General features: G+C 56.1%; 2 protein-coding genes and 1 long non-coding RNA gene across 16 annotated transcripts in view; 2 read left to right on the top strand and 1 right to left on the bottom strand.

The window, feature by feature from the left end:
• Window positions 1-2,141: 2,141 nt before the first annotated feature.
• LOC139074918 (uncharacterized) lies at window positions 2,142-12,278 on the top strand. Of its 2 annotated transcripts, XR_011524914.1 has the most exons (6): window positions 2,142-2,258; window positions 3,057-3,476; window positions 3,629-4,704; window positions 5,460-5,590; window positions 10,037-11,245; window positions 11,858-12,278. It is a non-coding gene; the product is annotated as an uncharacterized lncRNA (long non-coding RNA). The 2 variants fall into 2 exon arrangements; XR_011524913.1 differs by lacking the exons at window positions 5,460-5,590; window positions 10,037-11,245; window positions 11,858-12,278 and having other exon boundaries at window positions 2,202-2,882; window positions 3,629-4,467.
• DNAAF8 (dynein axonemal assembly factor 8) lies at window positions 12,252-26,561 on the bottom strand. 4 transcript variants are annotated; one of them, XM_070568580.1, is made up of 9 exons: window positions 26,143-26,559; window positions 24,500-24,677; window positions 22,654-22,785; window positions 19,606-20,127; window positions 17,642-17,759; window positions 16,083-16,224; window positions 15,432-15,575; window positions 14,931-15,017; window positions 12,252-14,111 (listed from the first exon to the last, which is right to left on the bottom strand). In XM_070568580.1, exons 2-9 carry the CDS (start codon window positions 24,626-24,628, stop codon window positions 13,829-13,831), a joined length of 1,557 nt encoding a protein of 518 aa, XP_070424681.1. In that variant the 5' UTR covers window positions 24,629-24,677; window positions 26,143-26,559; the 3' UTR covers window positions 12,252-13,828. The 4 variants fall into 4 exon arrangements, with proteins under 4 accessions (XP_070424681.1, XP_070424682.1, XP_070424679.1 ...); XM_070568581.1 differs by lacking the exon at window positions 26,143-26,559 and adding an exon at window positions 25,757-25,968; XM_070568578.1 differs by having other exon boundaries at window positions 13,242-14,111; window positions 14,931-15,035; window positions 26,143-26,561.
• Window positions 26,553-26,692, top strand: part of ANKS3 (ankyrin repeat and sterile alpha motif domain containing 3) — a 28,329-nt gene continuing 28,189 nt past the window's right edge. For 4 of the 10 annotated variants that reach the window (XM_070568535.1, XM_070568536.1, XM_070568542.1 and 1 more), the window contains exon 1: window positions 26,553-26,691. The gene's annotated coding sequence lies outside the window, so the exon portion shown is untranslated. The remainder of the gene's footprint in view (window position 26,692) is intronic. The other 6 variants (XM_070568548.1, XM_070568545.1, XM_070568543.1 and 3 more) reach the window with 6 other exon arrangements.

Genomic DNA, 26,692 nt, shown 5'->3' on the forward strand with positions numbered 1-26,692 from the left:
AAAACAAGCTACATGGATAAGGATAAACATAAGTAGTGATATGTGTGTATAACTATAAATACTTTTCATTCAGACTATAAACAATGCGTGGGGCCTTAATGGATCTGCGGACCTCTTCCTGGCACACCAGGACCCCAGGGACCCAAGATCCACAAATTGAGACCCGCAGACTTCACCCCAGTGTGGTCGCAAGTCAGGAAGCTAGCGCTGATGTTTATGGAGCATCTGTTACATGCTGAACCTTGTCACAGGCGCTTTACAAACATAATCTCATCCAGTCGCGTCTGTCAGCTCTCCGATGTTGGAGCTGTGACCGTCCCCATTTTGCGGGATGAGGAGAGTGAGACTTACCCAGTTAATAAGCGGTGGAGCGAAGATTTGGAACGCTGGTTTGGGTGCCTGTCGATGGAGGCCCAAATTCATCCTGGTTTACCTTTGTTAAGGACTGCACGTTTGTGTCCTGCCCAAATAGAGTTAAGACCGAAACCCTGGGCAAAGTAGAAACTTGCTCTTTAAATCCCTGTTGTTTGTAGCCACTGAGAACTTCCTGGACAGGAGAGGGCCAGAACTACAGTAGCCAGGCCTCGGTCACTACGTAGACTTGCTAACCTCTGTACGTCAGGCTCCACGGAGAGGATGCCAGGGCCTCTCAGCTATCCAGGAGGCCGTTAGGAACGGGAAGGTGTGGGGCAGCAGCTTTGGAAATGCTGGTGTCCCCACCCCTGTCTGTCCTCTAGACGGAGCCCAGTGTGTCCTGCAGCCAGATCGTGTCGTCCAGTCCTACAGAATCTGCTGATTTCCCCCAGATTCTCCATCGATTTTTCCTCTTCCCCTCCCTTCTCCTCTCCTACTTTTGTCTGTTCTCCCTTCTTCCGCCCCTGCTTCACAGCCCTCTGTGACTTCTTCAAATTATCCCTTTCCACACCCTCCTCCTGAAGCAAACGGGGTGGCAGGCCTCTTGTGCTGGACTTGAGCACAGCCCTCCAAGCAGCTCTGCACCTTGGTCTCGGCTTACTCCAAGAGGCTGCCCAGCAGCCATGTTGTAAGGAGAAACTGAGGCATACATGGTCCTGCCTTTCTTCAGCTCTCCCGCAAGGCTGTGGCGTCCTGGGCATGTGCCCTTAAAGATGCCTCCTGCCCCGCGAGGGGCGGTCTCCAGCAATCGGTGGCGCGCAGCCCAGTGTCTTGCTCTGCCTGGTGTGCTCACATAAAAACTGGCTATTGGATGGAGGGAAAAAATGAAATGTGAGAGAGAATGGAGTGTGGGAGTGGAAGAAAAGAAAGAAGCCAGGGGCAGGGTGGGGTAAAGCTCTAGGTCTGGGGATGCCAGAGCTGAAGGACTCAGGAGTGACCATGTTTATGGGGCACATAACTCTCCCCGTGACCATTTACCCGCTTACCCACCAGGCACCCAACCCTCCCTCAGGCTCCACTAAGACCCTAGGGAGGGTCTGTCTAGTTCACCTCCTCTTCAGGGTGCCTGCTTGGCTCAAAGCGGAGCCCAATATTTGTTGATTAAATTAACAAACAGTGAAGCACTTGATAACCAAGATGCCCCAAGCAAGTAACTTTTTGGTCTTCATTTCCTAGTCTCTAAAATTAAGGGGTTGGACTAGGACAAACGCCTGGCTTCCGACTTTACCCCGTTACAAGGTGTGTGTGACCTTGGGTAGATCACTAAACCTCTCTGTGCCTGGTTTCCTTATCTATAAAATAGGGATGATAGTGCCTACCTCCCAGTGTTGTTTCAAAGATGAACTGAGTTAATAACTGCAAAGCGCCTAGACCAGAGCCTGGCACATTCAAAGCACTATGTAAGTAAAAAAGTAAATTTCCAAGGTCCCCTCCACCTTGCACTTTCTCAGGCCAGGGGAGGGCAGATGGAAGAGAACTGGGGAGAACGGACCAGAAGCTGCGGAACCTACAGGCAGGCGCTCGCGCATGCTCACGGAAGGTGCGAAGACTACGTTACCCACAATGCCTCCCGCGGGCCCACCTTCGCCGCCAGGTTCCCACGCTCTAACAGCGATTCAGCCAGGGGTTTGAGGACCACGTTGCCCAAGATGCATCTCGCGGGCCGGCCCAGTGGCCTCGTTCCTACGCCTGACAGTCAGCTCAATCCGCGGTGCGAGGACTACGTTACCCACAATGCCTCTCATAGACCCGCCTCTGCGGACTCGTTCTCTTTCTTGACAGCCGGCTCGGCCAATGGCGCAAGGGCGGGGGCGGCCGCGTTCGCAAGCCAGACAGGGGGTTCGGTCAGTGGCTTGCGTCCTGCAGCTTAGGGTCAGCTGTCTGGGGACCGGCTTCCGGGACCAGCCAGCCCGCTGAGCCCACTGCCCCCGCGGTCCCGCTCCCGGCCCGGCCCGCCGGCCCGGACGCGCCCAGAGCCCCCCACGGCTGCAGGGCTGCCCTGATGTGGACGTGGGCGCGGGGGCCCGGCTCCAGCTTCCATCCCGGGGCCGCGACAGAGCCCGGGTCGTGCTCGGCCCCGGCCTCCGCTCACCCTGCACCTTACGGGGCGAGACGAGAAAGCAGCCCGGCCCGGGAGTCCCAGCCCTCCCAGAACTCTGGCGTTGGAGGGGCCCGGCTGACCATCCACCCGAGGGTGCCCGGCGGGGCCGCCGAGCGGAGCGGGGATCGGTTTGGGACCGCATCTGCGTTCTCCTGGGCAGAGTGGGCCCTGGTTCTGATCATATTTCCAAAGGGCTCCCCTCCCAAGAGGTCTAACTAATAACGACAATTCAGCGTTTCTACGGCCCTGACCGTGTTCCAGGCGCTTCGCTCAACCCTGTCCGAACATCCCCTTTAGTCTCCCAGCCGCCTGTGTGCAGGTGATATCACTACCTCTGCTTTCAGTGGAGGAACTGAGGCCCAGAGAAGTTAAGTAATCGCCCGGGGATTTGGCATGGGGTTAGGAGCTAGGATGGGTTGATCCACTTTAACAGTTTCCTTTTGCTGATGAGTTGGCCCTGGGACCAGGGCAGGGGCTTGTGGATCTGATGCTTATCCAGCCCCAGGGCTGCGCCTCAAATGATTTTCTCATCTCTCCACAGAACCCTGAAAACCATCTTTCCCAGTGTCTGGCCAGAGGTATAGGGAGAGACAGATTTGACCCCCTGAGGCCAAGAAGGAACAAGGCCCACTGGGAACAATGGCGACACCCCTGGTCTCCAGCCCCTCCTTCCCTTGGGGCAGGACAAGATCTTGATCCTGAAGGTGGAAGAGGACTTCTGCTGGGAAGAGGAGCCCTCTCTGGACTGGAGACCTTCCACCAGCTTTTTCGGCTCTTCTGCTACCAGGAGGTGGCCAGATCTCTGGAGGCCCTGAGCCACCTCCGGGAGCTGCCCCTGGCCTTGGCCTGAGCTGGGCACCAAGGAGCAGATCCTGGAGCTGCTGGTGCTGGAGCAGTGGCTGACGGTGCTGCCGCGGGATATCCAGGCCCGGGTGCGGGAGCGGCCGCCAGAGAGCAGTAGGTAGGCAGCAGTCCTCATGGAAGGGCTGCAGCGGGAGCCCAGGAAACAGAGGCACTGGGTGAGGTGGGGGGCATCTTGGCCCAGAGGTGAGGAAACCGGGCCCCAAGTCCTCAGGGCCCTTCTGCTGAGGGCTGCATTTGGAAATTCCTCAGGTTCTGGAGCCACGGCCAGCCTTGGTCGTCAGGAGGACCTGGGGCTGCCTGGACACTGTGAACTGAAGAAGGCAACTGCTTCTCAGTGTTTGTCAACCTTGGCCAGTGGGTGTGCACCCGCTGATTAACCACATATAGCCCCGCTAAGCAGCCCTTTCTAAGCTGCATGGATTGGTTTGTTAACACCATCCCAGTATAGGCCAGACACAGGTTTTGATGGAAGGAAGCCTGGAGACCTTCCATGGCAGGGCCTTGGGAGTTGAAGAGATCCCAAAACAGGGAGGAAAGACCAAGGGCTGGTGGGTGCCCTGGTTAGAGCCCCCAGATGTTTCCAATCTTTCTAGAGCCACGCCATCCAGTATAGTAGCTGCCAGCCATGTGTGGCTTTTAAAATTTAAAACGTAATTCCTAAGTCACACATGACTAGTGGCTGCTGTGCTGGACAACGCAGATATAGGACACTTCCATCATCACAGAAAGTTCTAGAAACACCGCCACTAGAGCCTGCTGCAACTCCTAACCAAATTTGGGGAGTGGAAGTCTCTTACAAACCCGTTGTGTTTAGATTGGATCAGTTCCTCCAGGTTAGATATTCAGCAAATGCTGACAGGTCACCTTTCTCCCTGTGGCGGTGCCACTGGCCACACGCTGCTATTCTTCTGCATCCAACAGGACAGACATATCCCCCAAACTTGACCACACTGTTGAGTGCAGTAAGCAGATCCTGCTATTGTTGAAGGTTGGGCCTGAGACCGGGGTCCTCGGTGCTGCTTTCGCATTCCCTGGGCCGTCTCTTGTCCCGAGTTCTGTTGCAAAGCTCAGTAAACTCTGAGACCCAAGTTCATCCGACTCACCTTCTCCGGAATTAGGAAATAGATGATCCCAGAGGGCCTGTGTATGATTTCAAGAAATGTAGCAAAGGCAGTTACGTGAGCTTCTGAAATGAGACCTGATTCGGGGCCCTTCCAGCCCAGGGTCTGTCGGGAGCAGCAAGTGTGACAGTGACCCCAGTGCAGTGTGACGGGGAGAGGCCGTGGAGGCTCCCTCAGGAGGAGAGCCGACCTCCCTTTGTCCAGGTTGGGAGCCTGACCTCTTCCCTGCTCACATCCCTTCTCCCCGGGAGCTGGTGGCGGGCCGCGGGGGCAGTCAGACACAATGAGGCAGCCCAGTGGGAGGCACAGCCAGGCAGAGCCCGGGAACAGGAGGGTGGCCACGAGGTGCCTGAGACAGAGGGGCTGGGGAGACTGTAGGTTTCCTCCTGACCTTCTGGGAGCTGGTGGGCAGATCTCCGTCTGCATGCAGGGTCCAGAGGTGCCCCCTGATGACGCACTGCCCCATGGGACAGGGGAACAGTCCTTGACATGCCAGGCGGAGGCTCAGCCAGAGGAGCTGTCCTTGGCTGAAGGGGCTTGGCGCTCCAGTGAGCAGCCCTCAGCCCAGCTGAGCCACAGACCAAAGAGAGGCCCCCAGCTCTGGTCAAAGAGAGGCGAGTAGCTGCTCCCTCGAGGAAAGAGAAGCCTTGCAGGGGAGGGAGCAAAGGGAAAGGAGCGTGGCAGGAGGTCGGGGCCTGTGGGAACGTGGGATGGACGGGTTCCAGGAGGGGAGCTGAGTGTGGGTGGGAAGCAGCTGGACCTGCCATGTGCAAGGGTGGCCTGTGTGGGCTTCCCTACGGCTCTGTGCTCTTTCCCAGGCCCAGTGCCTTCCCGGTGAGAGGAGACGGCAGCATTGGCTACGTCCTTCCTTTCAGCCTGGCCCCCAGTGAGCAGGTGTACCAGGTCCTCAGCATCCCCATGCGTACCACGCTCTTGTTACAGTGACACTTCTCTCCCAGGTCTGGGGTTGTCAGAGGTGCTTCCCCCTGAAAAGACTCCTTTACCCCAACCTTCGCCTCCTGGGAAGCCTTGCCTTCTCTCGGATGCCACCAGAGAATTAGGTGTATCCTGGAGGATTCCGGGTCCAACGGTGAGTCAGAGCAATAGCTTCCAACCCTGCTGGGCATTAGAATCTCTTGGGACTCTGGGAGAAAATAGATTCCTCCCCCAGCCCTGGCCTGGAGCCAGAGTTTTGTTTGCTGGTTTGTTTGAACAGCTCTATTGAGATGTGGTTCACGTGCCGTACAATTCACTCCTTTAAAGTTTACAGTGCTTCGTATGTTTACAGAGCAGTGCTGTCATCACCACAGTCGACTTTAGAGCACTTTCCTTCCCTCCCCAGAAGACCCTGGACCCATCAGCGGTGCCTCCCCGTTCCCCACCCGCAGCCCCTGGGCGCCACCTGTCTGCTCTCTGTCTTGGATTTGCCTCTTCCCGACATTATTTGCTTGGGTTTTAATCTCGTTCCCCAGGTCAGTGTGGTGCTAGATTAGGGAACCACAGGCCTGGAGGCATCCTGAAACCCCCCAGTCACCCCATTGGGGTCCCAGGGCTGCCTTGAGCTGGGCGTGTTAACTCGTGTCCCCGTGGAGTGTGAGCCCCAGTGGCTGAAGGCACCGTGGGTCCAGCTGCTCCGCACAGTCAATCTGTCTCCAGCCCTGAGCAGTGGGACAGCCGTGGTGATGGCGTCTCCCGAAGAGCAGCATCCAGCCGTGTGTGAGCCGAGCCCAGGAGGAGGGGAGGTGGGGGCAGGGGGAGAAGTGGGGAGGTGAGTGGGACCCGCCATCGAGACTCGGCCCAGCCTGAAGGAGCAGTGGCGTGGGAATGAGTGGCCTGTGTTCTGCCAGGTGCCAGTGACCCTGGAGGACGTGGCTGTGTACCTGTCCCAGCAAGAATGGGGGTGCCTGGACCTGGCTCAGCAGGACTGCAGCTGGGAGGGGCTGCCAGAGAGTGAGGGTAACATGCAGGGGTGGGAGGAATTGCTGGTCACTGTCCCTCAGAGACCGTGACGTGCCTGATGCAGGCCAGTCTCAGGGTGGCTCCTGCCCTTGGGCTGGCTGTGGCTGGCCCGGCATCTCCCCGACAGGCACGTGTTGGCCTCCGGGACCTGAGGCCCCAGCCATCCCACCGTCCCACTCAGCACCTTTCCTGGCTCCCCACTGCCTGCAGGAGCCAGTCCAGCAGTTCTCAGACGTTGGCCTGACAAATCCCTGGGGAGCATGTTAAGAACAGGCCCTCAGGGGCCCTGCTCCCAGGGGTGGGTTCAGTGGGCGGGGGGGCCCTGGGGAGGAGTCTACTTGGCAGCCAGCTGTGTGCAGCCTGCAGAGCCAGGGCCGCTGGTGTCCCGTCAGTGGCCCCTCACCCGTATCCCAGGCAGATGCCCAGAGCTGTCCTGGCTGCCTTCATCTTTCGCTTCTTCACCCGCACGCTTGGTGGTTTCACTTCACCCTCTGTGCCACCCTCAGCCCGCATGGGCACGGCTGCTCCCGGCACAGCCCCGGCCACCCACGGCCTCTCCTCTCCTCACCCCCGCCCGGCTCCCTGCCCAACACTGTCACTTCTGCTTTTCCCGCTCAGCTTGTCCTGCCGCTCCTCATACCCACTCGGGCCCTGAAATGTTTTCTAAAGGAATTGAGATGCTGCTTTGTACCTGTTGGGGTTCTCCAGAGAGAGAAACAATAGGATGTGTGTGCGTGAGTGCAAGAGATTTTAAGGAATTGGCTCACACGATTGTGGAGGCCAGCAAGTCCAAAATTTGTAGGGCAGACCTGCAGGCTGGAATTCAGGCAGGCTTTTTATGTCTTGAAACAGAATTCCTTCTCTGGGAACTTCAGGATTTGCTCTTAAGGCCTTCAACTGATTAGAAGTGGCCCACCCACAGTATGGAGGGTGACCTCCTCTCCTTATGATCAACTGATTGTAGATGTTAATTATGTTTGCAAAGTAACCTCCACAGCAACATCTAGACTGGTGTTTGACCAAACAGCGGCATCGCAGCCTGGCCAAGTTGGCACAGAAAATTAACCATCACAGACTTTGCTTTCCATCCTCATTCTTTCCAAACTAAGTACCCGTGGCATGAATGAAGGTGACACCTTCCTACTGCCCGTATGAGGAGGAGACTGATTTCCTGTGCGCATGCTGCTGGACCATGGCTCTCTGCTCTCTGTTCCGTGTGTCTCCCGCTGTGCATTGTGGCTCTTGGCCACTTAATCTCCATTGTGAGGAAACTCTGGACCCCTCGGGGCATCAGGGTTTCCCTCCTACAGCCAGGGAAAGCCTCAGGGCCTGTTTCCTCATTTCCCTTCCCTTGGAGGAAACAGTAGTCTGCCCAGAAGCAAAACACTTCCCCCTCTTCTTTCACTCGGTCCACACCCGCATCCTGGTTTCTCTTTCCCCCTGAGCAGGACTCCCCCCTCCCAGGCCCTGTCTAATAGCCCAGCGAGGTGAGGGGAAGGCCCGAGGGACCCAGCTCCTGCTGCCCTGCAGCTGGGAGGGTTCTGGCAGTGCTGGCTCAGGGTGGGGAGGGCAGCAAGAAAGAAGTGGGAGGCCCCGGTCAGATTCTCTGCACTCGTACAGGTTCACACCTTGCTGGTTGTGTTTGTGAAGTCAATCAAGGGCTTAGAGCAAGGGTCAGCAGACTAAAAGACCAGATAGTAAATATTTCCAGTTTTATGGCTATATGGGCCCAGTTGTGACTAGTCAGGTCTGCCGTCATGGCACAAAAGCAGCCACAGACAGTGGAAAATACGTGGGTGTGGCTGTGTCCCATGAAAACTTCCTTTGTAAAGATAGGAGGGCCTAAGTTTGCTGACCACTGCATAAAGACAGGCAGAGGAGAGAGACGAGTAAGAAAGGTTTGTGTCTCCAGCAGAACCCCTCAGTGGGGAAGGAGAGAGTCACACCAAAGCAGGCTGGGACAGGGCGTGGCACGCGGATGCGGAGGTGAAGCTAGTGCCCGCAAGAAGCGAGGGCAGGGAGCCCAGGCCGAGCAGTGGGGTCAGAAAGCCCCCAGGCGTCACCCGGATCTGCACGCAGGGGTGGAGTTGCTGGGTCGTGTGGTGACTCTGTAACCTTTTGAGGGACTGCCAGACTCAGTTCCTCTTTAACAGTCCTCACAGCAGGCCAGAGAGTGGCTCCATCAGCATCTCAGTTGTACACATGTACATGGAAATGGAGGCCCAGTAAGTGTAAGCTCAGGCCCACGTTTGGCCTTCTGGAAGTGTGAGGGGAGAGCAAGTTGGGCCCACCTGGAGGCCTGGAGGGGGCCAGCATCCTGGAGGGGGACATTTCCCAGGGTGAGGAAAGGTTCTGTCCCTCCCCGATGGGTCATTGTGAGGCCCCCAGGTCAGCGTGGGCCCTTCCCTCATCGGGTCTGTGTGTGCCCTCCCTGGGCCCCTGGCGCCCCAGCGTACCTCATGCCACAAGGTCCTGAGGTGGGATTTGCCTCGTGCCATAGACGAGGAAGCAGAGCGCTGCCCCGAGTCACGAGCCTGGAAGGGGCAGAGCCTGGGTGCAGTACAGGCTCCTTGGCTAGGTGCTTGTGTTACCACGGTGGTGGCTCTTGAGCTTGCATCGTGAAGGGCCCTCAGGGGCTGCCCCCGAGTGTACAATGGAGGGGCCGAGGGGCTGGGACTCCAGGGCTCCTGGCCGTGCCTCAGCCAACACAGCCTAGAGCAGCGTCCTGCCCTTGGCTCTGGGCTCATTGGGGCTGGTCATTCTCTGCTGTGGGGCCGTCCTGTGCACTGTCGAGGGTTCGCCAGCTCCCCTGGTGGCCTCCACCTGCTAGATGCCAGTTGCAACACCCCCCTCCCCAGGGGTGACAGCCAAAAATGTCTCCAGGCATTGCCAGGTGTCCCCTCAGGGACACCACTGCCCCCAAGCGAGACCCCCTGGCCTAGAGGTTATGAGCCCTGACTCCAGAGCTGGACTGCTGGGGCTCTTAACTTACCCGCTGGGTGACTCTGGGTAAGTTCCTTCACTCCCTGTGCCTCAGTTTTCTCATCTGTAAGATGCGCCTATAACAGCCCCCACCTCCTGTGGCCGTTGTGAGGATTCCCCGACTTGCTGTGTTTACAATGGTGTCTGGCCATGGTTTCAGTGCCTCACATCAGGCTCCAGCTGACACTTCTCTGCTTAGTGTTTGGAAGGGGCGTCTGAAGAGAGAGCATCGCTCCACATCATTCTCCTCAGCTGGGATGTCCCGCCCAGCGTTCCCTGCTTTCTTATCAGAAGCTCCCCTTCCCTCTTCCCCTCTCCCAGGAAGCCCTCAGAGCTCGCTCTCTCTCTCTCTCTCTCTCTCTCTCTCTCTCTCTCTCTCTCTCTCTCTCTCTCTCTCTCTCTCTCTCTGTCTCTCTCTCTCTCTGTCTCTCTCTCTCTCTCTCTCTCTGTCTCTCTCTCTCTGTCTCTCTCTCTGTCTCTCTCTGTCTCTGTCTCTCTCTGTCTCTGTCTGTCTCTCTCTCTCTGTCTCTCTGTCTCTCTCTCTCTGTCTCTCTCTCTCTCTCTCTCTTTCTTGGGGCTCGGATGCAATTTGCAGATGGAGAGGACTCCCCGGAGGACATGCTGATGAGAATGCAGTGGGACTGACTGCTGTCGGTGCTGTGCAGAGGTCCTAGGCCCCTGCTCCCGGGTCAGGGGCATGACCAGGCCTGAGCGGCCCCTGCAAAGAGGGAGGCCCCGAGGGTTTGAGAAGCCATCCCCATGCCACAAATGTGGCAAACGCTTTACTGAAACACCTCCCCCAACCAAGCCCCAGCACACACCCCCGCGGAGCGGCCCTACCAGGACCTCGTGTGCGGGAAGGGCTTCGCACCTGCGCCCACTGCAGCACACACCCAAGGTACCACACTGCGAGAAGCCCTGCCCATTCCCAGCCTGCGGCCAAGGCTTCCACCAGGGCACGGGCAGGGGGAAGCTCCAGCGGGTGGCATTCCAGCAGAGCCACACGGCATGGTTCAGCCAGCACATGGACCCGCGCGGCTCCAGGCAGCCCCCCAGGACCAAAGCCTGACCGCCATGCACAGAAGTTCATAAAGCTGCCAGTCGTTTCTATCCTGGGACCAGCAACTCTGATCTTCAGGCATCTATGCACTGACTCCATGTGCTCCCTGGGCCCTGCACGAGGACGCGGCAGTGGGCATTTCACGTGCCCAGGCCGAGGGAGGCAGCTGGAGTCCTGGGCACAGAGCAGGTGTATTAGGGTCCCGGGGTGACCGTATAAACGACCACAAACTGAGTGGCTTGCAACACCAGGAATTTATTCTCTCATGGGTCAGGAGGCCACAAGTCCAAGATCAAGGTGTCTGCAGTGCTGGTTCCTTCCGGAGGCTCTGAGGGAGAGTCTGTCCCCCCCTCTCTCCGGGCTTCTGGTGGTGCCAGCGGGCCCTGGTGTTCATTGGCTTGTGGCAGCATCACTCTGTCTCCGCTTGTCGTCACATGGCCATCTCCCTCTCTGTCCTCTCCTCTTGCAAGTACACAGCCACTGGGTAAGACCCCCGACTCCAGAATGACCTCATATTAACTAATCACATCTGCAAAGACCCTGTTTCCCCAGCGGTCCCATTCTGAGAGTCTGTGGACATGAATTTGGAGGGGACGCTCTCCAGCCCACTTGGAGGAAGCCGCAAAGCCTGTGGTTGCTTCTAGCATAACGTACCCCAGCCTTCCCCTCCAATCTCGCCACACTTTCAAAATGTAGCCTCTGGGAGCTTTTCCAGTATTCCAGCGGGGTCAGCAAGGAAATGGGGTGAGTTGGAGTCCCCTTTGCAGATCCACTTCTGTTCTGTAGGATAGCTGCCTGGTGTGGGAACGCGTCCCCAAGATCCCGTCTCCTGCCCTCGCCCAGCTTGTAGGAAGCCGGGTGCTTGGGCTGGCCTCCCCGGGGTGGGGTCCAGTGCTCGCTGCCTCTGCTCTGGCCCAATTGGCTGTGTTCCAGGATGCAGGCTGGCCTTGGTTGCCCCACTTGGTGGTGCCAGCAGGCCTTAGGGGTCCTTGGTTTGTGGCGGCATCAGTCCTATTTCTCCCTCTCTTGTCACATGGCCTTCTCCCTGTGTCTTTCTGAGGCGGACATTTCCCTCTGATGTGTTCACATCCATGGTCTCCCGAGTGGCTGAGGGGAGCAGTATAGAGCCCTTGTTCAGTTCAGTCATCACTGGAGTTGGGACGGTTGCTGAAACCACTGGGTTCCAGAACATTCCATCCAGAAGTGAGGCCGTTCCTCATGTCTGGGTGGCTCTGGCCCTCTTGCCAGCTGTGATGCTCCTTTCTGTTTTGTCACCCAATTGCTGTATGTATTTTCACCTTTCCACACAACCCAGCTTCCGGGGTCCGTGACCTGCTCTTGTCTCTGTTCCCCTAGTAAAACTCAGCCCTTCTGGCCCCGTGTGCTCGGTCCTGGAGAAGGGGCCGCCGGTGTGAGGATGGTGTTTACCCTCTAGGCCAGCTTACGGATGCAGCTCTCGGGCACGCAGGACCCAGCCAGATCCAGCAGGGCCAGCGTTGCAACCACTCGCTTCCCCGACGTGGGCTCACTTTGCTCACGTCCGGGCTGGTGCTGGAGGTGGCTGCCCTCTTCCCAGCCTGACAGCTGGGGCCATCAAGTGCCTGGTCCGTGACATTCTTATAGATGGGGAAACTGAGGCCCTGAGAGCTTTACGCACCTTGTCCAGGTGGTGGAACCAACTTTCAACCCAGGCCAGAACCCCCACTGCCTCATCCTCCTGGCTTGCCTTGACAGTCATTCACATAGTTGAACTTGGTATAAAGTTTATTTTCTATCACTGTTTGTGAAACTTCCTAAATGAACTTATTGGTGGCATTAAAAGAGGTAGAGATGAGGGAAATGGAGTTAAAGAAAAGAAAATGGCCTTTGCTTTTGATGGCAGGGCTCATGGCACCAGCAGAGGTGTGCCACGTTTAGGCCACCCTGTCTACACTGTGTGTTCCCCGGAGCTCAGGGTGAGGGCCTCTGCAAGTGAGAGAGGGCCTGGGGAGCCCACGTGACAACAGCCTGGCCACATTCCCTGCAGGAAGGTCTCCCTGGGCCTCCTGTGGCCTTGGTGGAAGCCCACCTCGCATCTGGCTTCTAAGGAAAACTCCCCTCGTTGGGAGTGGGGGCAGCTGGTGGGGCCCCCGTGGCCAGATCACGGTCTGTGGCCCGGATCTTGGCCGGCTGAGGTCCGGCAGGGCCTGGCTTGCCTGGTACAGGGCTGGATGGGAAGGGACCCTTGCCCACCCTCAGCTCACGGCAGCCAGCTGTGACCCCAGGTGAACGCTGGAACTTGTACCCAAATGCCAAGGACCCTGCTGGACTGCCTGAGCCTCTAGCGTGGGAGGACCCGAGATAATTTCTCTGCTCTTCCCGTGGGGCAGGCAGCAGGGAGGGGCTGTGACTCTGAGACGTGGACCTTGGAAACGCACTGAGGTGCCACAGATGAGAGCTTCAGCCTGTTGGGAGCACAGGGCTGAGAACAGCAGTTAGGAAAGGCCTCTGTGAAGACGGCGGCTCGGGGGATAATGCTTGCAAAGGAACAGGGCGAGGGAGACAGGAGCACTTCCTGTGGCCCCCCAGCTCTTGCTGGCCGTGCACAAGGGAGGGCACTGCTCTGTTCCACGGGGACAGTTTCAGGTGTTCTAGAACATTCAGTATTCTATCTGTAGTTAAAGGTCAACTCCACCTTTAGTTTGGAAGGACCTTAGAACATATATGTGCCTTTGTGTCTTGGTTAAAGAAAAAAGAGAAATCAAATTTCAATCTTTATGTCTTTATCGAAAAGTCCGTTGCGGCTGGGGCGGGGGGGGGGGGGGGAGGCGGTGTTAATTTAGGAATACAAAGTAGCAAGCATCCAGGGACCCTGAAAATCAGGCTAAATTCTCTTTCGACACCCTTTTAACCCTGAAATTCTCTAAATATGTTTTACTTAAGTTTTATAGCTTTAAAAAAAGACCTTGTATTATGGAAATAATAGACGCACGTTAAAGAGGAAAAATATGCAGAAATGGAAAAGGGTGAAGAAGCCTCATAGTCCGACTATGGGGACAAACCGTTGTCTCATGGTGTTTCCTTCCAGGCCCTTTCAGAGGATCGGGTCCCGCAAGTTGTCTCATGCTGTGTGTACAAGTTTGTACTGGTATCTTTGTTCTGAATGCATGAACGTGTTCTGATGGAATTCTAACAGGGGGCTGGATCCCCAGTCAGGGTCCCTGTGCTACAAAAGCACATGCTAATAGAAACGGGGGTGGCGGGGCGAAGGGAGCCCTGGGGGCCCAGGTCTGTTGAGGGAATGTCAAATCATCCTGCTGACCTCCTCCGATCTGTTACCAGAGGCATCTACACTTGGCCCAGAGGAGGCACCAGGGTCTCTCGGGCTGTCCCTGGCCCAAGAGGGTCCCCCAGGGCCCTGGGACTTCTTCCAGGGGGTCTGGCCTGGGCCCTCTGCTTCTCAGCCTGGAGTGTTCCGTGTTGCTTCCTCCCAGTTCTGGATCCAGCCGAGTCTTCAGGGGCCTGGGCCTTCTGGCTGCAGGGACCCTTGCTGGCAGGCAACTCGGGCTGAGCAGTCCCCTTCCGAAATGCCCTGAGCTGCTGGAGAAGCTGACTTTTCCCGGTACAGTCCCTGTGACATGAGAAGCAACCTCAGTCACACCAAGTGGAGGCCACACCTCCCAACACTTCGCCACTGAGCCAGGACACAGACAGAAAAGCCAGAGTGCTTCTGGAGCATGTTCCCGGTTGGCAAGACAATTAGGCCTGCAGCCTCCCTGCCCTGGGCGAGTCACGCGGCATGTCAGCATGTTAAAGGCTCTGCGAGGGAGCCTGTGGGACACTTCAACCCAAATTTGCCTTCCCTCTTCTTCCTGTGATGGCTAATCATGTCACACATTAGGGGGAAAGTTGCATTAGACTCTGACATTCCCAAAGAGCAGGATCTGCAGGCTTTGCAATCCCCCAAATTTTAGATGCCGCCACAGCATATCCTTCTAATTCGCCAGGACTGCAGTGTGGGCCTCCCCATGGCGGAGACCTGAGCCTTCTCTGAACTTGACCTTTCACTTCTTAATTCACCCTGGCTAACAACTATCACTGTGGCCCATCCCTACACTCTCTCTTCATTTCCAGGGCCATCACTAGCAGGTGGCAAAATCAATTGGGGGAACTATTTTTCAGGAAGAAAATGTACTGATCCCTTGAGAGGAAGCTAAGGTGTCCTTGGTGATGGTCAGGAGGACATCAGGCCAGGCTGAGAGGCTGCTGGGCCCCAGGTGGGCTCCCACACACTACCCTCCCCACCTCCTGGACGGTCCCACACCCTCGTGTGCTGGCCCTTTGGGTGCGAGACACAGAGCTCAAGGCACAACTGTTACAATGCCGCGAGAGCCTGCTGCAGAGGCAGAGGTCGGGGATCCCCAGGTAGCGGGAGCCCCCTTGTGGTTACCTCAGCCCCGAGGGGCCCTGCTGCTCTCTCCGAACTGCTGTCTCCTCTTCCCCCTCCTCCTCGCTGTCAGAGGAGCTGGAGCTGGAGCTGGGGGCAGGAAATGGGCTGGGGGCAGGAAATGGGGGATCGCTGGATGTCCCCCAGTCCACCCCGGCTCCCACTAGGGACTTGGAGTGCCCAGGCCTCCTTGGTGACCCAAGGCAGGAGGACAGGCAGGCCAGCCAAAACCAAAGGGCCACTGGGCTTCCTGCCAAGTGGCGGAGGGATGTAGGTACCCCAAGGCAATGTGCCCTGGCCTAGAAAGATGGCCCTCTGCCCCCGCTTCCTCCCTTCCTGTGCAGGGAGCATGCCGATGGGAGCAGGGGGATTGTTGGCCAGGCTCGTTCTGCTGAAAGCACTTCTCAAGTGGGCAGTGCCTGTGGAAGTCCCTGTTCCTCCCAAGGCCAGCGTGGTACCTACGAAGCAGCAGGTCTACTGTAGGGCTGTCACTGCTCCGTGTACCTTTCCGATGACCCCTGGTCTGATGGCTCCTTGGGCCGAAGATCCATGAAGATGGTGGGAGGCTCCGCTGTGCTCCTTAGCCGCGTGCCTGCTGCCAGTGTCGGGCCCACCTCAGCCTGGGAGCCCAGCTCCGTGGAAGCACATCTGAGATGAGAAGAGCAGGGAGTGCTGAGTCCGTCTTGGTGATGATGGTGTGACCTGTGCCGGGTCATGGCTGCCACCGACTGAGCCCCCACTGTACGTGGGGCACTGAGGTGGGCCCGATAAACGCATTTGCTCTTTGACTCTTCAGAACAACCCTCCTCAGGGAAAGGCTCTGATTGGCCTGGCTGGGGTTGGATGCCCAGGGCTGGCTCCATCCCTGGTGGCCATCCTGCTCCCAGGGAGGCCTTGTGGATGGTGAAGGGAGGGCTCCCATAGGTTGGGGGGAAGAGCAGGTGCTTTGAGGCTTGACTCCCAGCTCTGCCACATACGGCCTGGGCAAGTCAACCTCTCTGAGGCTCAGTTTCCCCTCTAAATTGCACCCACCTGATCAGGTTCTTGAGACGAAATGAGACATACACATCAAGTGACACCCCCCCCCCCCCCAACGATAGGCCTAATGAATACTGCATGGCCGTGGGCCAGTTCTAGAGAGAACGGAAGTCCCACCTGCTTCCAGCCTCCTGCTGCCCGGTGTCCTGGGGTGTGTCAGCGGGCACCTTCCTGGCAGAGGAAGAGGCTCTGGACTGCGTGGTGCACAGCAGGGCAAGCTGTTCCATGAGCCTCTCCTGGGCGCTCGGCACAGCATGGTCTGACGGGAGAGGGGAGGCTGCTTAGTGGGGACCTGGCCCCTGTTTGGCTTACAGTGGGCTAAGCCTCGGGACCCCTCGTGGGGACATACCTCTGGCTTGTGGAGAAGTGATGGGGCCAGCTGGAGGCCCCCCCGACCCCTCCTCTACTCAGGGCCCTCTCTAAGGAAACCCCTCCAGCTCAGCAGGGCCGGCGGAGCTGTGCCTTCAGGAGCAGGGAGTCGTGTCCGAGCATCGTGATGCAGCAGTGACTTCTTCCTAACCATGTATGCAGCTCCCCCACCCCCGAGTCCCACTTGTCAGCAGGAACCATCATCCACATTCTGTGTGTTCTTTTTTTTTTTTAACAGCAATGGGATCATCCTCTATGGATTGTTTTCACTGAATGTGTTACGTCTTTCCACGCGAATGCATGTGTAGATTGCCCTCACTGAGCTGCAGAGCGCTCTGTGATGACCAGTTTAGCTGGACGAACTACTGAACACTGAAGATGGGTTCTTTCCAGCTTTTCACAATTAGAGCAACGCTGCAACCAACATCCCTGAGCACACATCTTTCCCCACCAGGGCGAGTGTGTTCAGGAGACTTCAGAAGTGGACCAGCCTGATCAAAGGCTTATGTGCCTTTAAAACAGAGAACAGATTCTGCCATACTACCTTCCAAAAAGGGGATAGCAGTTCTAGCCCCCACCCCCACCCCACCTCACAGGAGGGTGGGTTTCTCCGCATCCTGCTATAAGGGGTTAAATTACAAACAAAACCTTGCTTTAAACAGCACCAGGGGCTGTGGGCCACAGAGGAGCCTTTGCTCTGGAACTGGAGGCCGGAACTCAGCTGCTCCTCGCATCTTTGCCTCAGACCTGCCCCCACTCACCTTCATGGGCCAGAGTGGCCACAAAGGGATGGGAGCTGTCATTTTCTTTACAAAACTGCCCAGAGCAAGGCCACAAACACAATGACAGTAATCACATCCCTGACTTTCTTTTGTGAATGGGGAGGTGAGTGGAAGCAGGACTGTGCTTAGGAACTGGCTGAAGGGACATAAAAGGCAGGCTGACTTTGCTCCCAGAAAGAAAGAGAAGGTAGGGAGGAGGAAAGGGTGAGGGCAGGGACTGTGTCTGAAGGGCCGCCTCTTGTATCCCCAGGACCCAGGCCATGCTTGGCACATAGCAGGCAGTCACATATATAATGAATGAATGAACGAATGGAGTGAGTGGATGAAGAAGTGAATGAGTAAATGAATGAATGAAGTCTTTCAAGGACTGGCACCAGAGTGTTCAGGACGGTGAGGGTCAAGCTGTGGAGAGGACATGGTGGGCTGCGGGGCTGATGGTGCCCAGCCCAAGCCCTATTTTATTGAGAGGCCCTGGAAGAAGCTGCTTGTGGGGATGCACTTGGGCCCTGGCGTTGAAGGTCAGACCTCGGCCCTGGAGGCGGTCAGCTGCCCACCAGGCGGCTCCAGGGGCGCCGTCTCCCCGGTCGTCTTCTCGTCCTGCCAGACTCTGAAGGATATGATCCCAGTCCCACTCTTCAAATTGCTGAAATAATTACAACACTGATTACGTGGCTGCCGCGGGGTCCCAGAGGCACAAGTGCCTGATTTCACAGCCACCGTGACCAAGGGAGGCTGTCATGGGATGTCGTGGGGTAGAAATCGGGCCGAGGTGCACACCCACGTTTGCGCACGGGCTTGCTCACCCACCCCGTGTGGGCTGCAGAATGAACTGCTGTCCTCGCCACTTCCTTCCCACGCGTGTTTTGGGCAATGCTTTTGTTTCTTGTGCAAAGACATTGACCTGGAGGAAACCCAGTGTCATCCTAAATCTTTTTAGGTTCAAACAGGTTTAAAATGTTGGGAGGTTAAGGCGTTTTGCTCTTTTAAGAAATAGATTGTTCCAGGCAGGTGCACTGGAGGACTTGGAAGAGAGTGCTGTGGGGGAGGGGGGAGGACATTAATCAGGAATTAACGTTTCTTATGTGTGACCTTGTCGCTCCTGGCAGCCCGAGAGGTGAGTGAAAATAAAGGCGTTTAGGGGCGAGCAGAAAGGAAAGAATGGGACTCGTCAGAATGGAATTGGAGAAAATGACCTCTGTGTACACCCGAGGCCAGTTTTCTCTAAGTTGTTAAGAAAGTGATCCAGGGGCCGGCTGGTGGCATAGTGGTTAAGTTCGTGTGCTCTGCTTTGGCGAACCAGGTTTGGATCACTGGCCCTGACCTATACACCACCTATCAAGCCACGCAGTGGCGGCATCCCACATAAAAAGTAGAGGAAGATTGGCAACAGATGTTAGCTCAGGGCCAATCTTCCTCACCAAACAGAAAAGAAAGTTATCCGACATTTGTAAATCAGGGGAAAAAGAGAATTGCATGACTTTTCAATGCTATGCTGGAGCATTTTCTAACAAGCCCGCCTCTCTAGGGGAAGGTGACTCGGTCTGCACAGTTGACCAGGGCCCACCTGTTTTACAACTTTGTAAAACTAAGACGTTTGCGATGGTTTTCTTTTCCATCTAGTAGAGAGGATAATCCCAAAGGTAACAGTTCTGTTGCCCTGTAGGACGTTGACCAATTTTATCTCAGCATTCATTTCTTTTTGCCTGGTGTCTTACAAAATCCTAGTTTCTCACAATCTCTTTAAACTGGCTTGGTCATCCTGCGGGTTCCACCTTGAATGAACCAAGTACAAGGTTAACAGGTGCTCATTATCTGTGTGAGAATGAGGGCTTTGACGTTTGAGAATTATGCTTTGACAGAGTCTGTTCTCTATCGTATATGTGGTTGTATGTCTTCATAAACAGGATTGGGATTAGCATTCTTTTTTGTTAAGAAGGCTGAGCCTCCTTGCTCTTCCTCATCCTGGTTAACTCCATCTGAGGATGCTCTGTCTGCCAGGACGACGCACCCACTGCCGGTGGACCTGGGAGCACGGGCCTAAGGTCGTCGCTATAGACTGAACGGCTGTGTCCCTCTAAAATTCACGGGCTGAAATCCTAACCCCAATGTGATGGTATTAGGAGGTGGGGCCCTTGGGAGGTGATCAGGTTATGAGGGGAGAGCCCCCATGAATGGAACGAGTGCCATTATAAAAAAGGGGGCTTCAAAGAGCCCCCTAAGTCCTTCCACCAAATGAGGACACAGCGAGAGGACGGCAGGCCCTCCCCAGACACTGAACGTGCTGGCACCGTGCTCTTGGACTGCCGGCTCCAGAACTGTGAGAAATGACTTTCTGTTGTCTCAGCCCCCACTCTACGGGATTTCGTTATAGCAGCTCAAATAGACAAAGACGGGTGTAGTGGGCCGGCCTCAAGTTGGCCTGTGGAGGGCCAGCTGGGAGCCACCGTGCAGGGCCCGCCCCAAGGAAGCACAGGGCAGGGGGTCCCTACCTGGAGGGAGAGCAGTGACGGTCCTTCCCGGGGCCGCTCTGGTGGCACCTCTGGTCTTGGACCTGATGCTGCAGCTCCACAGGGCGTCTCCTTCACTTGACCTTGGTCACTGCAGGCTGGGCTCTGGGCATCCCAGGTGACTTTGTGGAGAATGTCTCTCTCGATCATCTTCCTTCTCTCCCTTCGGAGGGCTCTGTGGTCTGCGGGGTCTGAGCCCTTGAGGGCTCGGGAGGCAGTGCCTGGGGGCTCTGTCTTCAGGTCTCCTTCCCGTGGGGAGAAGGTGGCTTCTCCCTGCGGCCCCCAGTGAGGACTCTGGGACCCTTTGGTGTTGAAGGACATGCGCCCAGGTTCGCCTTCCTGCCACTTGGGGGTCTCCTGGGACATCCTAAGGAGAGAGCTGCTCTGGCCATGGCTCTCCAAAGGCCCGCCAGGGTCCCTTCCTCCTAGAGAGGCCGAATCCTTTGTCCTCGCATCCCATTCAGTCCAGGGTTCGACGGCGAATCCCACAGGCACCGCAACTGGCTATCGAGAAAACAGGTGTCCTGGTGAACAGCCTCGAAAACATACGTCAGGGAATTCTTTCAAATTGTAGTAAAATATGTCTATAACATAAAACTTGCCATTTTAACCATTTTTAAGTGTTCACTTGAGTGGCAATAAGTACATTCACAATGTTGTGCAGCCATCACCACTATCTATTTGCAAAGCTCTTCCATCAGCCCAGAGACTCTGAGCCACCCTGGGAACCACTAATCTACTTTCTGCCTCTATGAACTTGCTTATGCTAGATGTTTCATAGAGGGGAACCATACAATATTTGTCCTCTTGTGCCTTTTCTCTTAGCTTAGCGTTTTCAGGGTTCATCTACGTTGCAGCATGTGTCAGTACTTCATTCGCTTTTATGGATTCCAGCAATATTCTGTTGTATGGCTAGACCACAGTTTGTTTGTTGATGGATACGTGGGTTGTTTCCACCTTTTGGCCACTGTGAATAGGCCACACAGCTATTAGCAGGTGGACGAGATGAAACCCAGGCGCTCTGACTCCAGAGCAAGCCCATGGCCTCAACCCCAGTGAGTTGGTACAGACTTTCCTATTCCAGATTTAAAAAAAAAAAATCCTCCAGAAGAGTTGCCAAGGTAATGGCAGACATGAAGAAAACAAAATAAAGCCCTGTGGACATCATTCCACTGGAACTAACCAGGGTCTTGGCAGCCCTGGGAATTTCTCCTATTTGGGGTTCCTTCAGATGTACTTCTAGGCGTGGCTGAGGGAGTGGGTGATTTGTGTCCTGGTGATGGGTAGGGGACGCACCCTGGCTCTGTAAGATGGCCCTGTGTCAGTGCTCACACTGAGGACTGCAGAACTCGATGAACCACTCATCTGAACGTGCACCTTGAGACCTGACCGAGCTCCAGCATGGCTTCTGGGAGCGTGAGGCTGGGATGGCCCCAGCCCCCCATTAAATGCCGGCCGGGGACAGGAAGCTCAGCACTGCTGCCAGGAGAATCCACTGTTTGTTCCAGCCAACACCTGAGGATAGGCCCTGACCTCCCTTTCTCAGAGCATTTACTGAGAAGGAGGCATAATTGTGAACATGAGTCTGTTACAACAGAGCACCTGTGACCCAGCTGAGAGCCATTCCTCTGAAATGCACTCGTCGGGAGGGACAGGCCCTCTGTGTCCCTTCTCCCCGAAGGACAGCCTCCTGACTTCCATAACTGCCACCAGCAGACATCTGGCCTAGTCGCATCTACGCTGACGGGCTCCTTGTGATGTTTCACTCCTCTGACTACCGAGCCCGGCTCTCCCCCGCCCTCATTCTCCCTTTAAAACGCCGTGACCTCTGCACAAATCACGGAGCTCAGCTCTGTCCCTGCGGTCAGTAGTTCCGACAAAATCTGCCTCCACCGCTTTAAGCAATGTCTGGCCGTGTTTGTCTTTGACAGCATGCCCCATGCCCTGGTTAATGAGTGAGGGCTAGTGTATTGCTGGGTGCAGCTGAGCCGGGGGAAGTGCATGGAGGGAGCCAGGCCTGGCTCCTGGAGCCTTTGCACATTGAGAAGAGCTGAACAGGCCTGACGGTTGGGGACCTGCCCAGCAATGGAAGCGCACTGATGGGTTCTGTTTATAAAGGCAGTAATTAATTTTATCATTAAGCCATTAATTTTTGATAGAGTTCTTGGTCTTGCCTGGGACCCTGGGCAATGGGGAGACAAGAAGATGGAAAATTCACTCTACATTTGGCGATGACTACAACCACAATACAGTCATGTGTCACTTAAAACAGGGATATGTTCTAGGAAATGCATTGTTGGGCGATTTTGTTGTTGTGCGAACCTCACAGAGCATACTTAAACCTACTACACACCGAGGCTCTATGGTACTGAGCCTATGGTCTTCTGGGACCCCGGGCTTTTGTTCAGTCCATCATTGACTGAAATATCGTCGTTCCGCGGCGCATGACTGTACTTAATTACAGAGTGTGCTCTGGCGTTTTCTAATTGTTTCCTGTGTTCATCTCATCTCCCCACCTTCTTACCTCTGAATCCCACTGTTGCCCTTGTTAAATCAATGAGTGTTTAGGGAGTGCAGGCTTTTGTGAGAAGCCAGGAAGTGCTGAAGCCACCTGGGTTAAGGGAGAGGCACTGATGGCAAATCGTGACAATAGTCAGACAGTTCAGGGGGCCATGGTAGGGAAGAGGCCAGCAGAGGTGTGTGTGAATATGTGTGCACGTGTGCATGTGTGGCTGGGGGTCAAGAGGAAGAGCAGGGGCAAAATCGGAGAAAATAAGTTCCCCTCCCTGGCCCTGAGTGTGCTGGGCCCTGGGAGAGCGATGTGCGTGAGGCAGGGACATGCCTCCTGTCTGAACACCTTGAGTTGCCCCTGGAGAAAGGCCTGTGTGCAGATGCCAGACCAGGGACTTTAACCTCTATGACCCATATTGCTGCTAGAGTCCGGTGAGAGGCATGGACACCCACACGCGCACCCCCTGCTGCCCGCAGGGCCCCGGCTTTGTGGATCCCCAGAGCCTGCGTCCCACAGACCTCAGGAGGAGACCCGTCGGCTGTTATGACCGAGGCCCCGGCAGGGGCTTCTGCCAGCTCCTCTGAGAAGTCTGGAATCAGGGCCGTTTGATTTCGCTGGAAGATGAACAGCTCTTCTTCCCCGCAGTCCGACTGTGGAGAAACAAGAGGGCTTCTGGATGACACGGCCCCAGGAGGGCCTCAGGGTTCGCCTACTCTCGCCCCGTCCAGCCCTGCTGCTCAGGAGCTGACTCGGGGTCTGGGAGATCAGTTCTCCAGCAAAGGGCCTTGCCCTGCCACTGGTTCCTGCCCCTGGTTCCTGCCGATGCTCTAGAAACGGGCTCAGCAGCACCACAGGGTGAAGGTGAGATCCGGGGCCCCCGGTTCTGCACGTCCCTGCCACACACAGCAGGTACTCAGTTAATGCCGGGGCTCAATGCACAGGGCAGCCACGTGGCAGCAGAAAAAGCAGAGTCCAGCCCTCCCTCCACCGTGACCTTGAGCCGCCACTTAGTGACAGGAGCCTTGGTTTGTTGCCTCTAAGGCGGGGTGGGGGGCATTTATAGTTGCCAGCCCACTTTACAGGGACAGTCTGAAGATAAGAGCAAATGGGACTGAAGATGTGAAAAGGCACTGGGGTTGCATTATCTACTCCCTATCAGCCTCACCTGCACTGGAAGACCCCTGAGGTCCAGGAAGCTCTGTCGCTTTCATCTTTGCAGGTGGTCTAGGTAGGACCCAAATCTGGCACGTTACTTCTAAAACCTTGCCCTTTCTCTAAACGCCTGGCTCCAGCCCATGTGTTTGGTACTGGCTGCTGAGAGCTCCTGCTAGTGCAACTCCCACCTTGCACTGTCAGTACACTTGCTGTTGCATCTTACACGTGTGCACACACCTAATTTCCACTATGTGGAGAAGCTGGTACCGCTCACTTAAGCCTGAATTCAGAGTCACTTTTGTCACCCCGTAGTCCCTTAGTTGGTAGAAACTAGAAACACAATTACCATCATGGTGAGGCAGGGTCTGCCACAGTGTCTAATGTTACAAAGGGCTCCTGGTTCTTGAAGAGGCTGAGTAGGCTCCGTGAGTGTTTGTTGAATGAATGCATGTGACCAATAAACAAAACTACTATGCATTGTACATTTACCAATGTACAAGAGCCAAGCACTGTGCTCTTATGTAGATTATTTAATCCTCACAACAACTTGCAATCAAAGCTGGGGTTTGATCCATGGGGAAAGTGGAGCCTCTTCTATGATGCAGCTCTCTGTTTATCATTATCGTCCTCCATGGAGCAACCTGGGGGGTTTGCCAGGACAAGACACGGACCAGGAAATAGGTGATTTTGTTAACGCTGATGTTAACTGAGCATGTGCTCTAGGCCAGGCACTTTACAGACAGAATCTGAAATTTGTACCAGTGATAATTATCTATATTTTGTAGTGAGGAAACCGAGGCTGACCCAGGTGTGGCAACCACCCCCAGGTTACATGGTAAGTTAGCACCCAAGTGAGGAGGGGACCCAGGTCTGCCTGATGCTAAAGCCCCTGCTCTTTCTACCTGCAGCGGTGCTGTTCTCCACTCCCGGTTGGGCCAGGATATGGCCAGGACCACGACTGAGAGTGGCTGCCATTTCAGTGAATTGTGATAAGCCCCTGGAGGAATTCTCCAGTTGTGGTTTGGGACCGCTGATATGGCTCGGGAGGATGCTAAGCACCAGTGAATGTATTCAGAGAACACAAACAGAGATCATGTGGAAGCAGAGGCTGACAAGCTGTGAAGCTGGCCTTGGGTCAGCACCATGGTTGCCATGGGGAGCAAGGGCAGTTGGGGCCCAGGAAGACGTGAGAAGAAGGCGCTCACTCACCAAGGAGGAATCCGAGTCCAGCGACGGGAGCTGGTCCCTGACAGCCTCGAGCATGGCATCCCAGGGCCCCATCTGGGAGGCCCAGGGAGAGGGCAGCGAGGGCCCCACATCTTTGTCTTGGGATGCCATGGAGGCCCGGGCTCGGGATGCTTCTCAGTGTGCCATCGTCCAAGGAGCCCTGCGGAGGACACACGGTGAGGTGAGAGGGTCCAGGGGCCAAGGGTCAGGAGCTCCGGGGATGCCTTTTCAAAGCATCTGCCACCCCGTGGGGGATGGATGCAAACCGACTCACAGACCTTCCACCCTATATTCCTTCTTGTTCTGCAGGTTCCTGTTACTGAGTGCCAGCCACACTGTGTATGCATCGTCTGTGTGTGTGTGTGTGTGTAGTGCAGTGTGGAGCCTGCAGATATATGCATATGATGTATATAATAATATTAGATGATAATACATAATACAGATATATGTATTGATATATAGTGATGTATGTATATGATATACAGAACGATACATGCATATGATAGATATATGTAAACTATACATATACAAGCCATATAACATAGATACTATTATTACCTACGTTTTCTGGGCTCAGAGAAGTTTTGTAGTTAGCAAATGGCAAAGACAGAATTTGTATCAAAGTTAGAGGGGATTCCAAGCCCCACTACCCTTTACTTCCTCCCGACAAAGCAATAGACTAGAGACATTTTGGTGTCCCCAGGGGAATTTTTTTTGGAGTCACCACTCACATTAACCCCTACACCCAGGCACTGACCTAGCCCCCTTTTTGCATCCCAGAGTCTAGAAGTAGATGGCCCGGTCCCTCAAGGGTCCCAGGGGCTTTAGGAATGTGGGATGATGGTAAACTTCAGAGCCAGCGTCTGGGAAATCCTTGCAGCCTGAGAGGCAGCTGTGCCTATCAAACGGGAAGAGAACTTCTGCCCCAGCCCTGGTGGCTGTCACTCTGGTCGGCGCCCCCACAGCAGAGACGGCAGTGCCTGCTTCTGTGCTTACAGGAGCGGGGACAGGAGCTTGGTGCACCCTGAATAGGGAACAGCAGGATAGGGGGAATGCATCCGATACATGCATCACGGGCTGTTCTCTGGCTGCAGGGCAGATCACAGGGCAACAGGATCACCAAGGTGAAGGGGGCTATCAGAGACTAAGTTCTACAGGTGGACAAGGCAATAGGGGAGTGACAGGTATTACAGGCTGCGGGAAGAAGATGTACGGTGGCTCAGAGGAGTGAAAACTGACCCACAAGCTGGGGAAGACGGTGTCAGTTGCCGGAATATGCGGGGAAAACGGAACAGATCGCGAAGAGTCCTGAACGTCAAGTTGGTGCTGGCTCAACTGGCAGACGCGGGTTAACTCCGAATCCTGGCTCTACCTCCACGTCCGTTTCTTGGCTGCAGCCCGTTAGCCCCGCCCCAATCCCCGCCCCCGGCCCCTCCTGCTACGGGGCGGCCGGTTGTTATGACAACTAGACGCCAACGGCCTCCCAGGTCAGACTTTTAAATTCTAAAGCTCGGAAACAGGATAACCCCTCGCCCGTCCTCCCACCCACCCCAGGCCGTTTCCTCCCGTCCCATCCAACTCCCGACATTTATCTCTGCAGCCGCGGCAGGCCCGAGGCCACTCACCTCCGGCCTCCGCCTCTGTCTCCCCTCCCCGCGCGGTCCTGACAGGGCTATAAACAGTCTCCAGGGTGTCCCTCCGGTCGTCTTCGCCCCCTTGGGCTGCGGTGCTGTTACTGAGGCTGTCGCCGCCTTCGGAATCCCCCCTGGGCAGAGTCTTACGTTGCTGGACTCAACCGCGTTCCCCACCCCCCGACTCCTCGTTCGGGACTTGGCGCGTCCTGCCTCTCTTGCACAGGATTGGTTCCCCTGGCCAGTGGAGGGGCGGGGCGGGGCGACGCTCTCTGTTCATTGGCTGCCGCGGGCGTCACACACCGAGCTGGGCGAGCGGACCGGAAGGTCCGGGTGCGGGACGGACGAATTCCGCAGCGCCGGGAGCTGCCCCGGGGACCCGCGAGCGTCCCGGCGTGCTCCGCGCCTCCCGTAACCACTTCCGGGGCGCGCGCGGAGCCGTGGGGTCCGGGCTCTACAGCGGCCGGCGCGGCCGAGGGCGGGCCGGGCGGAGAGAGCGCGGCGGCTAGCGGCCCGGGGCCCGAGGCCCGAGGCCCAGCGCAGG

Source organism: Equus przewalskii, chromosome 12 (assembly GCF_037783145.1).
Source record: "Equus przewalskii isolate Varuska chromosome 12, EquPr2, whole genome shotgun sequence".
Taxonomy (NCBI): Eukaryota; Metazoa; Chordata; class Mammalia; order Perissodactyla; family Equidae; genus Equus; species Equus przewalskii.